Source organism: Mustela putorius, unplaced genomic scaffold, assembly GCF_011764305.1.
Source record: "Mustela putorius furo isolate JIRA1106 unplaced genomic scaffold, ASM1176430v1.1 tig00000083_pilon_pilon_pilon, whole genome shotgun sequence".
In the NCBI taxonomy this organism is placed as follows: domain Eukaryota; kingdom Metazoa; phylum Chordata; class Mammalia; order Carnivora; family Mustelidae; genus Mustela; species Mustela putorius.
This window is the reverse complement of record NW_025421273.1, coordinates 42,993,589-43,009,357: the sequence shown is the minus strand read 5'-3', so window position 1 is coordinate 43,009,357 and position 15,769 is coordinate 42,993,589. Positions and strand designations below refer to the sequence as shown.

The 15,769-nt window shown below is 43.4% G+C and overlaps 1 protein-coding gene across 1 annotated transcript in view; it reads right to left on the bottom strand.

Annotated features, from left to right (window-relative positions):
- The window catches only part of FAM114A1 (family with sequence similarity 114 member A1), a 70,636-nt gene that overhangs the window by 21,671 nt on the left and 33,196 nt on the right, over positions 1–15,769 (bottom strand). Inside the window, exons 6-9 of the mRNA XM_045069298.1 lie at positions 14,937–15,050; positions 14,707–14,807; positions 12,676–12,810; positions 6,705–6,857 (exon numbers count right to left, since the gene is read on the bottom strand). Of these exons, the coding sequence (XP_044925233.1) occupies positions 6,705–6,857; positions 12,676–12,810; positions 14,707–14,807; positions 14,937–15,050 (503 nt within the window). The remainder of the gene's footprint in view (positions 1–6,704; positions 6,858–12,675; positions 12,811–14,706; positions 14,808–14,936; positions 15,051–15,769) is intronic.

The following is a 15,769-nucleotide window of genomic DNA, read 5'->3' as shown; positions in this document are numbered from 1 at the left end:
GCATCGGGCTCTCTGCTCAGCAGGGAGTCTGTTTCCCCTCCACCCTGCTTTCTCTGCCTGCCTCTCTGCCTGGCAAATAAATAAATAGAAATCTTTTTTTTTTTTTTTTTTTAAATGACAGACAGAGATCACAAGTAGGCAGAGAGGTAGGCAGAGAGAGGAAGGAAGCAGGCTCCCTGCTGCTAAAAAAAAAAAAGAAAGAAAGAAAGAAAGAAAAGAAGATGTGGTATATACATACCATAGAATACTATGCAGCCATCAAAACCCCCAAAATCTTGTTATTTGCAATGATGCGAATGGAACTAGAGGGTACTATGCTGAGCGAAATAAGTTAATCAAAGAAAGACAACTATCATATGATCTCTCTGATATGAGAAATTTGAGAGGCAGGGCAGGGGATCGTGGTAGGTAGGGAGGGAAAAATGAAACAAGATAGGATTGGGAGGGAGACAAACCATAATAGACTTTTAATCTCATGAAGCGAACTGAGGGTTGCTGGGGGGTGGGAAGAGAGGGATGGGGTGGCTAGGTTATGGACATTGGGGAGGGTATGTGTATGGTGAGTGCTGTGAAATATGTAGCCTGATGATTCACAGACCTGTGCCCCCAGGACAAATAAAACATTATATGTTAATTTTTTTTAAAAAGTACTTGTAGAGGCACCTGGCCAGCTCAGGCAGAAGAGCATGAGACTCTTGATCTTGGAGTCGTAAGTTTGAGCCCCACATTTGGTGTAGAGATTATTAAAAAAGAAAAACTTAAAAAATGCTTGTAGTGAAGGTCAAGCAATTATATATATATTATGTAGGTTAACATATAATATGTAAGAATATTAATATATGTATATATACTATATACACATAAACACATAAAGAACTGTTTCATATACACAGATATACATCTACATACATATATTTATGTGTGTGTGTGTGTGTGTATACTTGCTAGATGTGGGTTATTGAACTGGGGTTGCAAAAACACACAAGACACAATTTTCTCGTCTGGGATCTTGCAGTCTAGAGGAGGGAGGCCCAGGTTAATTGCTAACAGCCATGACAGATGTGAGCAGAGTGGCAGCAAGGTTCCAGGGAGGGAACTTCAGTACCCCTGGGGGAGGCAAGAGTGTGGGCGGGGAGAGATCACAGAGGATGATGCTTGAACTGATATCCTGCCTGCTCATTGTCTTCATTGTGATAATGTATCATATCACATTGAATTTGATTTCAAATCAAATCAATAAAAAATTATTTTTATTAACATATAATGTATTATTTGCCCTGGGGGTACAGGTCTGTGAGTCATCAGGCTTATACACTTCACAGCACTCACCATAGCACATACCCTCCCCAATGTCCATAACCCCACCGCCCTCTTCACACACCCCTTCCCCCCAGCAACCCTCAGTTTGTTTTGTGAGATTAAGAGTCTCTTATGGTTTGTTCCCCTCCTGATCCCATCTTGTTTCATTTTTTCCTTCCCTATCCCCCATACCCCCTGCCCCGCCTCTCAAATTCCTCATGTCAGAAAGATCATATGATATTTGTCTCTCTCTGATTTATTTCGCTCAGCATAATACCCTCTAGTTCCAACCACGTTGTTGCAAATGGCAAGATTTCATTTCTTTTGATGGAGGCATAGTATTCCATTATATATATAAACCACATCTTCTTTATCCATTCATCTGTTGATGGACAGCTAGGCTCTTTCCATAGTTTGGCTATTGTAGACATTGCAGAGCCCCTCTTTTGAAACTGACATTTGTAAATACTTAAAAATTATTTGCGTACCTGGCCAGTCATAGGCCGCAAGTCTGAAGACTGATTTGAATTTCCAAAATGGCCAAAGTGCATGGAGAACCATATAAAAAACGAAGTAGGGGGGAGGTGGGTGCGGGGATGGGGCAATTGGGGGATGGGCATTGAAGAGGGCATGTGATGTGATGAGCACTGGGTGGTATACATAACTGATGAATTATTGAACACTGCATCTGACACTGATAATGTACTGTATGTTGGCTAGTTGAATTTAAAAAAGAAAAATAAATAACAGAATAATAAAATATAGGGCGAAAGTAGAATGTGACATAATGGAAACTACTCAATCAATATTGTTAAATAAATGAGCGAATCGTTTCTTTTCTGAAAAAAAAAAAAAAAAGCAGGATTATGAAGTAGTGAGGTTTTTCTGTTTTCATTCTGCAGGTCACACACTTGCTCTGGAGGGAGTGCCAGGAGAGGAGCCGCAATGCCCTTTGGAATGTGTTTTAATATTCGTTATGGTAGTAGATTCACACACCGGGATAAGTGACAGAGTCAGAGAGGGCATCACGGAGCCAGGACACCAATTTCCTAAAAATCGTAAGGCATATCACCAGGGCATAATGCAATTGGCAAGGAGGCTCAGGGAGACGCCCGGCAGGAAGTCATCAACACAAAACCCATTAGCTGGAGAGTTCGGCAGGTGGAAGCAAATGGACCCTGCTGGATGGTTGCCACCACGCCTTTCTGCTCTGACCTTTCCAGAGCCTTCTTTTCCACTCATATGCTCATGATTAGGCCTCAGGGTCCTAGAGAGACCCACAGCAGATTCCTACACTTTAGATATATTTTCTACATAGCAGTCTTCTAAGAGTAAAATTAAAAAGTAATTATTGAATACATGTGCTTGAGCACACTAGTGAAAATGTGTATACACATGTAGGACATCATGGTTTCCCATGTCTCCTGGAGGGTAGCCATCCTCTAGGAGGGAAGGTACTGGGCTTTAATGCTTTGGGTATCCTTTGGGAAGGGTTATTTTTAGCAAAGGACTCTCTTGTCAGCATCTTTCTACCATAGTATCTCTTTTGCTTCCTCCTGGTTCATTCCATTACGCCAGGGGGACAAGCAATAAATCTTTACTTCAATCCAGTAATAATCACGCACTCCTCAATATATATTCATAGAATGCTGACTGTTATGCTTGGCAATGTGCTAAGTGTTGTTGGGAACACAAGGATAGACAATCTGCCTTATCAATCTTTTCCCTGAAAGGGAGTATGGGGTGCCATTTTGAATATTCTTGTTTACTGTTTTTTTTTTGTTGTTGTTGTTGTTGTTGTTAGCTATTAAGTATAACAGCAATAAAAATTACCAGGTTTTTTCTTAAGATTTATAGTACACTACACTGCCATACCTGTTGCTATCCTAGAATCAATCTAACAGAATAGGAATGATAGTAATTCCCGATATTTCCATGCAATGTGTCAAAGTTTTAACCAATGAAATGTCAACAGAGGTGATGTGTATCATTTCCGGGTCAATGGTCTTACAAAATAGGAGTGGGGGCACCTGGGTGGTACGTTGGTTGAGCATCTGTTTCTTGGTTTCCATCTAGGTCATGATCTCAGGGTTGTGCGATCGAGCCCCCCAAGGGCCTCTGTGGGTGGGGAGCCTGCTTGAGGGTCTCTCTGCCTCTCCCTCTGCCCCTCCTGCTCATAGTCTCCCTTTGCTCTAAAAATAAATAAATAATTTTTTAAAATGGGAGTGTACCCTCTATATTCTCTGTCGTTATGCTGGAAGGATAAAGACGACAAGGAGGCCCTAGAGGATGATGACAGCCAATACTTTAGACTCAGACCCACAGGAGTCCACAAGGCCAAAGGGATATGCCCACGGAGAGCCCATGTTCCTCCTTCCAGACCACTCTCTAGGTACTAAAGTTACTAACATTTCCCTTCCACAGCCTGTATGGATCTCTCAGGCTGTGCTGCTTGTGGTGGGACCATCTAACCGTTAGCTGTTTGAAGGGCTGCAGGTACAGCTTGAACCAGGTCATCCTCTCATGTGCACAGAAAGCTCCTTGAAGGGAGAGACAGCTGGAAATAAAGGGACGACAGCAGGCAGGAGGGTGGCGGGGAAATGTGAGGGACTTGAGCATTCTGAATGGGAACCTGGTTTTCAAAGTCATTATAAAAGTAGGATGACAATATATTTTCTTCAATAGTTTGTTTCAAAAGTACTTTAATTTCTTTTTTTTTTTTTGAGATTTTATTTATTTGACAGGAGAGAGCACGTGAGCACAAGCAGGGGGAGCAGACAGAGGGAGAACCCCGGGATCATGACCTGAGCTGAAGATAGACACGTAACCGACTGGGCCACACAGGCACCCCAAAAGTCCTTTCACTTCTAAGTATTTGGTGCGTATAGGAGGTCTAGTTAAATGTGAATTCTAGATAAACAATATTTTCTTGGTATGAGGGTATGTCTCAAATATTGCAGAGGACATATTTACACTAAAAAAGTATCCTCCTTTGTTTATCAAAAGTTGAAGTTTCACTTGTCATCCTATAGTTTCTTGTTTGTTTATTTGTTTTTGTTTTTGCTAAATCTGACAATCCCAGTAGGGGTCTCCATTTGTATTCTTGCTAGAGGACTGTGAAAATTAAGATGGGTCTAGGGGAGCCATAAGATAGACAGAATCTGGCCCCCGAATCCCTGAACAGGAAAGCTGCCTGATGACCAGCCACGCCCATCTGGGACTATCACAGGAAGAAGGACAGCTCTGACTGATTTTGACCCGTATGTTTTTAGGATTTGTTTATTACAGCACACAGTAACTATTGTTACTAATCCAAGAAAGCATTCTGCATTCCTTACCATGAATACTACTATAAAAATCTCTAGGCTGAGGGAAAGAAAGCAGAGCTCGTTGGAGCAGTGTGCAAACAGAGGGAAATGTGTCCCTCTAGGGACCAAATCCCCTTCTTAGCAACATCAGCCCTTTGGGGCTTTTTTCTGGGGACCTGGGACTCTTTCACAGCTGAGACCTGCAATGAAACTGCCAGAGTGGGATGTCCCTACACCATGATAACCTCAAGGGATCAAGCATCGCTGTCATGTTTTTAATAATAATACACACACGTACAGATAACATAAGGATACATGTAAAATAAAATATCATCGATACAGATGCCTATGCAAGAATGTATAAAAAGGCAGTGAACATTTATTGAGTACTTATTATATATTAAAATGAGCTGAACTTGCTTCCACGGACTATCTCATTTAATTCTCTTAATACTCCTACGAGGTAGGTTTCATTATTATTTCCCTTACACAGATAAGGAGACTGAAGTGAGATGCGTCCAAAATCATACAGCTACGGAGTGGTATTTGATCACATAATGGTTGACTCAAAACCCAGCTTTTATAGGAACAATTTGGAAAACTGCATTTTCTAGAGCACATATTATCAGATTATCTGAGTCTATGGGAGCAATTTCACAATTGTTTAGATTGTAGTTCACTGATAGCAGTGTGAAATAATTCTGGTCTCTAGACAGGTGAATAGATTCTGTCTAGGGGAGGGCCAACCTCCCCTCCTGGGGAAAAACCAGGTTTATGCCCCATTTACACATTCATCTCATTCATTTCTCCATATAGATATGTGCGTGGGCTTTCCTCCTTGAACCCATTATAGTATCTGCTTGGTTCCTTCATGCAATAAGGGAGCTAACCAGATTCTTTAATTCATGTTCATTTTGTATCTGTATATGAGGCATGATTTTGCTTTTTTAAAAAATCAACCTCTCACAGTTTCATCGGAAGGCTCTCACTGATGGCTCATGGATAAAAACAAGAGAAAATAAGCCCAGAGAGTACCGTGTAACTCGATCATCTGGAGGAGGGGGATTTCCAACCTGTTTGGTTTTTGGCAGAGGCCATTTTTTCCCATCTAGGTGGGCATCAGGAATGTCTCAGCCCCTCCGAGTCCTAACTTAGAGGACGTGGGCGAGAGAGAGTCAAGAATCACTTCATTCTAAAGCTCACTTCCAACCCTGCTTCTCTCCAGCCAATGCCACTGAGATGACCCAGAGCCTCTTCCACGAGTTCCCAGGGTGCTGCCCTGTGGGCTCCACCAGAAAGACTCCCAGCCTGACCTTCACATAAAAGAGCTGTAGGTACCATCCAATGAATTAATAGTTTTAAACTGCTTAGAAGAGTGACTATATAAGGGCCATATGAGTATTTGCTAAATAACCCTCCCGCACATATAGATCCTTAAAAAAATAAAAAAATAAAAAAAATAAATCTCCAAACCCTGCTAAGGTCTGCTATTTCTGTCTCGATTCTTGAGATCCCAGTGGGGGAATGTAAATGCGGAGGGCTGTTAGGTATATCCCAGGTCTCCGTTCAGGAACATTCTCAAAGAGAGCTTTCACTCCCAGGAAGACGATCCTGCCCTTGGTGGCCCCAATATTTTAACAAATGAGTGAATAAACCACTACAGAGCCCCTAAAACCATATGAAATCTCTGGAAGAAACCTCGCTGCTTTGCTTTCCCAGGGTGGGAATGGCGACCCGGCCTGATAGGGCATCCCTGGTCCAAGGACCATGTCACCAAAGGGAAGCATGGGGCCAGGAGCCTGACAGCCAAGTTTCTGAGCAGCCTTCTGTACCATGAGCTGGGGGCAGGGAGGATTCCTAATTTGCTGGTCCTCTTGGGGTTGGGGTGGGGTAACAGCTTAGCACAAAACAGACGGGAAACAAGATGGAGCATGACAGGGGGTGGGGGGAGCTGCTCAACAGGCTGTAGGACATTTGTGACCTCAGCACAATACTAACGAGGCCCTAAAAATGAGATATTTTTGATTTCCCAGTTTCTTCCGTGTGTGAGAAAACACATTAGTGACTGTGGTATTTTAAGCGACCAGGCACACATACCTTGCTTTCACTTTCGTTGGAGAGAATTTCCAGAGCTTCCAGGTGTGACAAACCTTGATACTCATCAAACAGCATCCCATAGTGGGCAGTCCTCTCGGCTGTCAACTGCTGGGCCAGTCTCTCCTTCTCTTTCTCCTTGGCTTCCCTTAACATCTGCAGAAACACACAAGGTTTGTGCCCTGGATGTGGACTCAAAAGCCTCATTTCCTGTGTATTATGTAGGGGGAGATGAGGGCTGGCTCTGTCTTTGTGTCACTTGGGAATTTCTAATAAAATGATTCTTTCATTGATTCCACTGACAGTTTTCTCATTCTGGAAGGTGGGATGTTCCAGAATATTCTAGAATATTCTTGGAAAGTGGAATATTTCCAGACTATTCCACTTCGAATCTTACATGTTCATTATGTACACACCCAAACAAAGCAAAAATTCTATGCTTGTGTCCAGGATTGGAAAGAAGCAAAACAGAAGCTAAATGAACAGCAGTTTTTGCTGAAGTGTTTTCCATGTGTGTGATTAATTTTCTTATTTTCTGGAATATCCAAATTTTCTACAGTGGGAAAATTGATGTACACCAGAAAAGTCTAATCTGTTGTGATAAGGTTCATTGCAACTTCCGTACCAGGCAGAACTCAAAGCAGCCACAAGCTTGCCTGTTTTGATTGGTGTGACATTATTTTAAAAACTCGATGTGTGTGATTATTAACCATCTTTGATGACAAAAATTAATAAAATATAAACTCATAATGTATTTCTCATCAGATAATATATTTCCTGAATATAAAAAAGAATATTAGCTTATCAGTTCTTGAGAAGTCCGACGGAGAGTGGAGTTCCTCTCCACGTTCATCATTTTTCTCCAGTTATTTTTTTGTTGATTATGTAAAGAGAATAAGATGAACATGAGTCCCTCAGTCACTCCCAATTTCCTGCACTTGCTTTCTATGATTCGAAGCATCTTTTATTTGAGTCCTCATTAAGTTTACTGGGCATTATATTTATAGGGTTCTTTAGCATCTACGGAGAGCACCGTAAACACAGTGGCAGCCACAAATTCACAAGGGGAAGATCACGCAAGAACAGATTGTCGTTTTTACTGCGTGTCAATAAAACTGTCAAGCTCCTTCTCCTTTCAGGTTTTTTGAGGCCGTTAGCCAAAAATTCACTGGGCTTCCGACAGAATTCTCCTCTCTGTCTTTAAGACTACATATGCACAAGCTCTGAATTTTAAGATTTTCAAAACAACATCAGATGATCACTGGGGATTTTTAACACTTATAATAAAACCCCACTAGTCCCACTGATCTTCCTGGCTTGGCGGTGGTAAAACACAACAACAAAGTGACACCGAAATTGCTTCCTTTCCCCAGAGCAACTTCCGTCTCTAAATCGGTGCTTCGGAACACAGGGGAAGGGACGAAAACGAAGGGGGCAGGTCGCTCTGAAATGATTTGGGTTCCCTCAAAAGATGGAGTGAAATTAAAGTTGCGTGAAGAAGAGCTGGGTTTCCACAGGAGGTTGGTTTATTTTCCGTGTGGAAAGGAAAAGGAGATGCTGTGAAACAGCAGTGAATGGTTGTGGCAAGGGAGTCTTCCGGACGGAAGGGCAGCTCTGGAGACTTGCATCTGTGGGTCCGGAAACCACCCTGTGTCGCTGGGACAGAACATGGGAGAAGTCAGGAACATTGTGGGCTTCTGTAGTTACTGAGTGTGGATTAGGAAAAATCCAACAGACTTCCCTATGTCAATGGATGGCAGCTTCATCCTTTGAGCTGTTCATGCCAACAAACCGTGGGGTCGCTCTTGCTGCTTCCTTATCTCACACCCCAAGTTTCCTCCATTGGGAAGTCCGGGTCGACCTTCAGAACATCCCTGGAATCAGCATTCACCCTCCCCTTCCAGGGCTCCACATTGAGCCACCACGTCCCCCTGCTTAGGTAACAGCATTGCCCCCTGAGGAGGCAGTGAGAGCTGCAGAACCAGTGACCGAGGGCCCCACCCTGGATGCTGTACTTTGCAGTCCATGCCTCCCGTGATCATCACCAGTGCAGCAGGGACAATGAGGAGACCTGTCCGGGGACATCAGCTGAAGGACTGCCCAAGGGCTCTGCCCAGCTTTCCTCAGAGGATACAGTAGCCCAGGAGGCTTCTGCCCCATCTTCTCTCCCATTCCCCATCCCTGGGGTCAGCCTTGCATCTTGGTCTGATAGCCCTGTCAGCCTTCTCGCCCCCCACCTCCACTTTCTTGCTCAGCATTTCCCCCTAATAAAATCCCCACATTTTAATGCCATCTTGGCCCCTGTTCCTGGGAGAGCCTGCACTGGTAACCACTCTACCTGGTCTCCCTACTCTCAGCCCTCCCCATACCCAGTCTGTTTTCAACACAGTAACTAAAGTGCTCCTGTTACAGGCAGATCTTGTCACTCCTCTTTCAGTAATGCTGTAATGGTTTCACCATTTCACTAACGGTTCAACCCGAGGTCCCTGCAAATGCCCTCCAGGATCTGCCATGACCTGTTCCCCATTAGTATTCTATCCTCATCTGTAACAGTTCTCCTTCTGGCTCACTTCCTTCCCACCATGTAGCATCCTTCTTCCTCATCCATGCTAAACACTCCTGCCCCAGGGCCTTTGCACAAGCTGCTCTTGCTGCATGCAATGTGCTTCACTCAGATTTCAGCATGGTCAAGACCCTCATCTACTTCAATATTTGCTCAAATGTCATCATCTCCATGAGGCCGTCCCCCTAACAATCCAATTTAATACCTAACCTGCCTCTCACTTCCACATTTCTACATTCTTCCTGCTTTTTTTTTTTTTTTCCACAGCACTCAATCATCTTTTAAAATACTAGATGATGTCGATGGTTTGTCTGTCCCTCCTCATTGGAACAAAAACTCCTTAAGGACAGGGATTTTTATCCATTTTGGCTACTGGTATAGCTCAAGTGCTTGGAACAGTGCCTGGCACATAGTGGACATTCAAAATGCATCTCTGAAATGAACAAAGGAATGAATGGATGAATGAAAAATTACTGTGTGGCAGTAGGTTGGAGTAGGTACTGTTGCAGTGATCTGTGTGAATTAGAGGTGCATTTGGTCACACTTTTCCCCACATTATCAGTTTCTTACCTAGAATCAAATTTATATATCTACATATATTCTTATATATATATATATGCTTGTATGCACATATATGTAATATATAATACATAGTTGTATACACATGTATATAGAGATTTTATAGACATATGAAATCTTGTAGCAAAAATATTCCTACCTGCTCATCAAATATCCTTTTCCTCCCAGACATGTGGCTAAACTATATTTCTGAGCCCACTGAACTGAATTAGGTAGACTATGTGTCAAGTTTCGGCCAAAGGAATGAGGGTAAAGTCCTAAGTTCTCTCACCTAGCCCTCTCCATTTCACCTTCCCCTCTGCAGGAGGCTAGAGGTGAAGCATTTTAGGATGGTGGAGTCATGGGATAGGGGCTCAGAAAAGAACTACCTAGAGAGTCCCTGGACAGAAACGCTCACACCGTAGGAGCAAAAGATAGACTTTCTTCTGTTCTTAGCCACACTGATCCTTGGGGGTTGTTTTTTTTGTGTTGCTTCTGTTTTGCAACATCTAGTATTAATTACCTGATTAATGTAAATCTAGTTTCTTTTTCTTCTTAAACTTTTTTTAAAAATGTATTTTATTTATAGGGGCACCTGGGTGGCTCAGTTGGTTAAGCAACCGCCTTTGGCTCAGGTCATGGTCCCGGAGTCCCGGGATTGAGTCCCGCATCAGGCTCCCAGCTCCATGGGGAGTCTGCTTCTCCCTCTGACCTTCTCGCCTCTCATGCTCTCTCTGTCTCTCAAATAAATAAATAAAAATATTTTTTAAAAATGTATTTTATTTATTTCTTTGACAGAGACAGACAGCACAAAGCAGGGGGGAGCAGCAGAGGCAGAGGGAGAAGCAGGCTTCCCACTGAGCAGGGAGCTGGACACAGGACTCGATCTCAGGACCCTGGGATCATGACCTGAGCTGACGGAAGATGCTTCACTGACTGAACCACACAGGTGCCCCTCTATTTTCTTTTTAAAGATCAGTAGGGTGGTGGTTTAGGGGATCCTGCCAAGTCCCGACCTGAGCTATAATATCAGAGTGATTATATGAGGGTTACTCTGAAAGAGATGAGAGGAAATAGCTTAAAACAAAAGCTTTTCGGGAACTACCACTAACACGATGTCAGTGATAGGTCCTCGGTGGCGTTCTAGTCCTGAGCTGCTGAGAAGCTATGTTTGTCCTGCCTGTGAAATTTACAAAACCCAGGGCTGTATCAGCTGCTCCTGATTTTGGGAAGGCAAAGATAGACCTGGTGTATCTATCTGACTGCTGGGGAGGACAGGGACAAGCGGCTTGCTGGCCCCCCAGAGCAAGAACTGGGCACGTGCCAACCAAAAGAGCAAGTTCAGCATTATTGTTTTATATTTGGAAAATAAGGTAAAGGGTATTTTTAATTTACCTAACTACTCTAAGTAAGCAAAACACAGATTAAAAAAAAAAAATTTTTTTAAGTAAGCTCTACGCTCGATGTGGGGCTTGAAGTCACAACCCTGAGATCAAGAGTCACATGCTTCACCAATGGAGCCAGCCAGGTGGCCCAAGGAGTCAATTTTTCACATTTCTCAAGACGGGGGGCAGCAGGGGGGTGTATCAGGAAACATTAAATCTAGAAGTGTGAGAAGAGAAGCCCATCCTTGCATATACTAAGAGGACTATAAATTAAAATGCCAATGAAATATCATTTCTACCTATTATATGGACACATAATAATGACAGCAATAGTAACAGGCATTCCTGACCTGGGTACTATGCTAATTCATTGAAACCTTACATCAAAGCCATCGGCAGGTACTGATGTTCTACCCAGTACAAGTGAGTAAACCAGGGCACAAAGGGGTTAAGTAACCGGTTCAAGGTCATAGGGGTAAAACGTGGGAAATCTGGAGTACATACAATAATGCTACAATGTGAATGCTTGTGTCCCCCCTAAATTCATAAGTTGAGACTAGTCCCTGCTGTGATGGTATTTGAAGGTGGGGCTTTGGGAGGGCATTGGGTCGAGGATGAAGCTCTCATGAGTGGGATTAGTGACCATACAAGAGAGAGCCCACAGAACCCCTTCCCTCTTCCACTACATGAGGATACAGCAAGAAGACAGCTGTCTATGAGCCGGGAACAAACTGCTACCAGACACCGAATCTGCCAGCACCTTGACTTTGGGCTTCACAGCCTCCAGCACTATGAGAAATCAGTGTTCGTTGCTGTAAGACCCCAGTCTCTAGCACTCTGTTACAGCAGCCTGGGTGGGCTAAATGTAACCATTTCTTCAAGAAATTTCTTCAAGGGGTGCCTGGGTGGCTCAGTGGATTAAAGCCTCTGTCTTCAGCTCGGGTCGAGATCTCGGGGTCCTGGGATCGAGCCCCGCATTGGGCTCTCTGCTCAGTGGGGAGCCTGCTTTCTCCTCTCTCTGCCTGCCTCTCTGCCTACTTGGGATCTCTGTCAAATAAGTAAATAAAATCTTTAAAAAAAAAAAAGAAATTTCTTCAAGAAATTATTAAGTGAGTAAAGCAAGGTACAAAAGAATGTGGTTAGGAGGCTGTCATTTATCTGAAAAAGTATGTATGTGTCTACATATCTGCATATCTATATCTCTAGCTCACGAACATATGTTCGCCCATATGCATGGCTATATGATAATTCTGACAGAATCCATATGAAGCTGCTAACAGTGTTGTCTCCCAGGAGAAACCAAGCGGCCGGGGAAAGAGGTGTCTTAGAAACTCAATTTTCAGCCTCCACTATGTTAACATCATTTGAATTTAAGTCCCGTGCTTGAAAACACTCATTAAAAAAGACACATAAAAATGTATTTACTTTACAGACTGAAAGAAGACACGGCAAATGTATATAATCCCACCTGCGATAAGGAAACGGTTCTCTCCATGAGCGTCTTGGTCCGCTTAAAGCCTGGGTCACTCTCCGCGAGGACAGTCATGGTTTTCTTACCGATGAATTCCAAAGCATCAAGACCGCCCGTTAAGACACTTTTACCCTGCCGATGAGATAATGGCATGAGATTTCTTTTTGCCTTTTGCTTTTCCACAGTGGTCAGTAACTCCTAGGTGGCACCATATTCAAATACTAAAATCAATATAAAGTCACAATTTTTTCCCATTAGGGGTTTAATATCCACTTCATTCTATTTTCTTTTTCTTAGAAGGGCGTATGTCATTTGTAGGACAGACAATATTATTTAAAAGGGTGTTTACGGGTGCCTGGGTGGCTCAGTCATTAAGCCTCTGTCTTCCGCTCAGGTCATGATCCCAGGGTCCTGGGATGGAGCTCTGCATCGGGCTCCCTGCTAGGTGGGAAGCCTGCTTCTCTCCCACTCCCCCTGCTTGTATTCCCTCTCTCATTGTGTCTCTCTCTCTGTCAAATAAATTAAAATCTTAAAAAAAAATAAAATAAAAAGCGTGCTTAGGAAAAACCAGGGCATACCTGAGATGAATTTTGTGGGCTCTGTGTGTATGGATAGATATGTATCTAAGACATAAAATTAATAGGTGATTGCAGTACTGGTTTTGTTTGAAAGAATGCTAACCCAAGTAACAGAATTATGTGGAGCAGTCTATTAAAATGTCAAATATTCTCATCAATTTAGTGAATTCTTTCATCTAGGGCCTTGGAGTGTAGGACCCTCAGGCTGTGTCAGATGGCCCTTGGATAATTTCAGAAACTACTAATAACCATCTATAATTAGTATATTCATGAAATAAGACAGGTTGATTTCCATAGACTACTGGCTTTAGAAATTATTCTATCCTACAGGTTAGCCTTTTGCAAATTCTCTCGTCAGCCATTGTTTTCCTTAAAAAACAAAGATTAAAACAGCCAAGCTTCACTACCATGAAGTGTCCACATAAACAGGACTGCTTACATTTCTTTGCAACTTCTGTACAAACATCCCCACTCCACGACTGCAATTACAGTATGCGTGTATGTGTTTATGAATTTACATGAATTTATACGCATTATATTTTATTCTTATCTTTTGCCTATATGCATTTCCTAATCTTCTTAATTACCACTTCGTTAGCAATATTAGACTTCGCTGAGTACCCTTTAGTCCTCATTTCCATCTTGGGCGTTTAGACTTTGTTTTTAGCTCTAGGAGCCAAGCAATCGTCACACTATAAAACAGATTTTCACACACGCATATTGTGGAAGAACTAGGGGATATAGGCAATGTATATTTTTGCCTCCTGGAGTCTCTTTTCTTTTGACATCCTATGAGGGATTACTTTGGTAAAGCATCACAGGGACTTCGATGAAGGGCGGACCTCGTGGGAAAGTCTGGGGCTTTGGAAAAGAAAGTCTCAGAAGGTAGAAGTGAACCCAGACCGGAAATGAGGCTGCTGAGTAAAAACTCAGAAGACAATCCCCCTGCATGGACTCAGGGAGATGAGGAACTCAAGGTCAAGAATGTTAATCTTCATTATCCGGAAACACGTCAGAAACATCTCGGGATATTGTTCCCAATTCCCTACCAGAATTTTTTTTTTAATTTGAATGGCTTTATCATTTACAAATTGAAGGTTAGGAAACACAGACCATCTAGCAAAAACAGCTGTCTCAGCTCTAAGAAAGGGCCCCCCTCTCCTCCCCCAGCCAGAGGCTGTCCTTGAAGCTGTCGGAAAGGACGCTCACTGTTCCATCGGACTGAAAATATTCCTTCTAAGCAGCTCTTTTCTTTTAAACATAAAGTATGTATCTTTTGCCCTTATTATTTTGGTGCCAAGGTTATGCTTACTCTGCAGGAGAAAGCATAACAAAACCATAATCCAAAGTTACGAGGGAGGCCATCTTTTCTCTGATGTATTTAGGTCACTGGTAAATACAGACATCAAAGGGAGACGCAGGGGAAACAGAGAAGGAGCTAACGACTCACTGTGTTTTGAACCACATGGGTGATGGCTGACAGCATGCCCCGAGACCCGGATGCAGGAGAAGTGGGTGGGCTTTCTGCAGGGCTCTGATCTGTGGCCACACCTGCCAGGAAGGAGAAAAACACCCTCTTGGAGTTCATTCTGCTGATCTGAACTTAGAAAGCTTCCATCTGTGCACCTAGTGCACGAGGGCCCAAGTCCAAGAAGCCCCGGAAAAAAGTTCCTCACTCACTCTGAGGGACTCCATTTTCAGCACCAGCTTGGGCCCCTTCCGGAGAGCTGGAATTGACACTATGAATCCGCAGGGTGGCCCCTGCCTTTTCCTTGACTGCTGTCAATCCATGACCTGTCAGGAGATAAAAATATGGTTCAGGAACACCACAGAAAACGCCTGGTCTGCCAATTCCATAGCGCACGCTCTAGCGCTGTGCTAAGCTGTGGGTGTGTACCCCGGTTATAAGAGACTGTGGCAGTTAGCAGTGTGGACGGATCCTCTTTACTCTTTTCTAAACTCCTCAGAACAGGCACGCACCGTTCATTTTTGGACTCCTTGCAGGCCTAGCCCGTCACAGACACTCAATTCATATCTGTTGAATGGAAACGCTCCCTCAAAGGGTTCGTCATTCTTTCGGGGCAGAGAGTGCAAGGTCTGGGACTCACAGGTCAAAATTAGAAGCAAATTGGTGAGAAAACCAGGAGGGCCACCCAACGGCTCTGACAGTTGTCCTAAGCAGTAAGGGTCAGGACGCAGGCTCGAACTGCAGCCAGTCAGGGGGAAGGGTACTGGCTTTACCCATCCAAGCAGGGCCCGTCTATCCATATTCTCCACAGCCCAGCGGGGCACATATTCCACACACAGGGCTGACCCCCTCATCCTACCACAGACATACACACACACACACACACACACACATACCCCTTGGCCTAGCATAGAAATAGTCTTGTTTACATTTTATTCTGGAGCAAAATTTTTCTTTTCTCCTGAGAGGCCCCCATGATGAGCTGTAGCTTTTCTCAAGTTCATGAACTGAACACAAAAATGAATAGTCTACTCAGAGTCCTAAG